General features: G+C 34.0%; 1 protein-coding gene across 1 annotated transcript; it reads right to left on the bottom strand.

Moving 5' to 3' along the window:
• Positions 1-240: 240 nt before the first annotated feature.
• LOC120207300 (50S ribosomal protein L12, chloroplastic-like) lies at positions 241-971 on the bottom strand. The gene has a single exon (XM_039206790.1). It carries the CDS (start codon positions 914-916, stop codon positions 347-349), a length of 570 nt encoding a protein of 189 aa, XP_039062721.1. The 5' UTR covers positions 917-971; the 3' UTR covers positions 241-346.
• Between the last annotated feature and the right edge of the window lie 1,057 nt (positions 972-2,028).

Consider the following 2,028-nt stretch of genomic DNA (forward strand, 5'->3'; position numbering starts at 1 on the left):
ATGAACGTTTTTTTTTTTTAAATTTAGCTCCAACCATTGTAAAAGTATTTCATTTTTAACCCAAATCTGAATCCTTATCCCATAAAAAACCCAGAGATTTGAGAACTAAACTTGCAACTTATCCTATAAAAAAGACTTCAAATTTAAACACCCAGAAGTGCCATTTTATTAGACAAGTTCACCCATCCATGAGAAATTAATCAACAATAAAAGGTTTAAAATTCCATGTGGAATTGATTAGAAAAAAAAATAGCTATTCAAAGTTCAACAGTCTAACAATTTAAGTTTATTTTCTACTGTACTGGAAATTAATCATTAAAAACAAACCAACCTTCAAAAGGCCTCTCTAAGCAATGGAAACTTTAGCTCCAGCTTCTTCGAGTTGCTTCTTGGCATCATCCGCCTCCTCTTTAGAAACCCCTTCTTTGAACTTCTTCGGCAAGCCTTCAATCAACTCTTTCGCTTCTTTCAAAGCCAAACTCGTCAGACCCCTAACGGCTTTAATCACCGCAATCCTGGCATTGCTAGGAACCTCCTCGATCACCACATCGAACTCCGTCTTCTCTTCTTCGACAGCGATTCCGGCGTCCGCGCCACCGGGTGCGGCAACTGGCGCGGCCGCAGGTGCGAAAGCAGCGGCGGATACGCCGAGTTTCTCCTGGAGGTAGTCGACGAGGGTCCGGGCTTCCTCTAGGGTTAAGCTTGAGATTTCGGTGCCGAGTTTTTCGATTTTCTCGGGCGCTGCAGTGGCATTCAGAGGACGGAGGGCGGTGCTGCGGTGGGCGAAGGCGGGAGAACGGAGAGGGAACTGGAGAGATGGGGGTTTGAAAACGAGAGGATGCGTAGGATCAGAGCAAGTGGGTGGAGGATAAGAGGGGAAACGGAGAGAAATGGTTGAGAGTGTTGAAGATGCCATTTCTTCTTCTTTTCTCTGTTTGGAGCAAAAGAGAGGATTAGGAATTAGGATAAGGAATGAAAGGAAAACAGGGAGAGAGTTTGCTATATAGTGAAACTGCCGTTGTGGATCATTTTTACGAATTTGGCCTTCTAAAATGTAAGAAACTATGGTAAACTACGTATTCAGTCACTCAACTAGCACTTTAGTTCATTTTTGTTCATCAACTATTATTGCTTTTCAAAATCATATCTAAGTTATGTTTTAGTTCTGTTTTGGCTACCCGTCGTTAAAATTTTAACGATGATTCTGATTTGTTATTATAAGATAATGTAACAACATCATTGAAAAAAATAAAATTATCATGTTAATATTACTGTTAATTTTTTAACGACCAGTGAAAAAATAGAATATTATTAATTGGGTTAAATACATAATTATTAATTAATTGAATTAGTACATGTATTTTATAACATATGTAAGAGATTATAGATTTAAATATAATTAATTTAATTTGAGAATTTATATTATTATGTTTAATTTATTCATGTAATTATTTATTTATTAATAATGTAATTCGGTTTTGAAATTGAATCAATATTAATCTGAATTGATATGTGTTGTATCTTTACCAAATGTCTTTTATGTGGTATCTTCGCACTTGCACTTCAAAGCCTCCGAAAAAAGAATTTATTTATTGGTAAGATCCCTTAAGAATACATTCAAAGAAAGATTTTTGAGAACTCTAAAAAACGCAAAAAAAAAAAAAATCTAACATCTTTAGAAGAAAAATCTCAAATACTAAACATCCTTTCGAAAAAACCACGAAAATATAAGATAACATCTAACCTGCTTGTATATCAAAGCCAAATATATATTTTTGTTTTGCTTAAAAAGAATGCTTAATATATTTTTAGATGCTTAGATTATTCTTCAAATTGGTTTTTGATGTGTAAACATTTTTTAGCTAAAAATAAGTATTTAATGTTTCCAACGTTACACTTTTAAGTGTCTGGACCGTAATCGCCATTAAATTTGACAATTATCCAAAACGTGCCACACATATAGGATTTCAAAAAATACATTTTAAAAAAATTAATTTTATAATTTAAAAAAAAACTCCAAAATTCCAT

The sequence above is a fragment of the Hibiscus syriacus genome, unplaced genomic scaffold (genome assembly GCF_006381635.1).
Source record: "Hibiscus syriacus cultivar Baekdansim isolate YM2019G1 unplaced genomic scaffold, ASM638163v2 tig00014444_pilon, whole genome shotgun sequence".
Classification (NCBI taxonomy): Eukaryota; Viridiplantae; Streptophyta; class Magnoliopsida; order Malvales; family Malvaceae; genus Hibiscus; species Hibiscus syriacus.

Excerpts from the sequence above, each read along its gene's own strand:
- LOC120207300 (XM_039206790.1), bottom strand. The coding sequence starts at position 916 with ATGGCATCTTCAACACTCTCAACCATTTCTCTCCGTTTCCCCTCTTAT.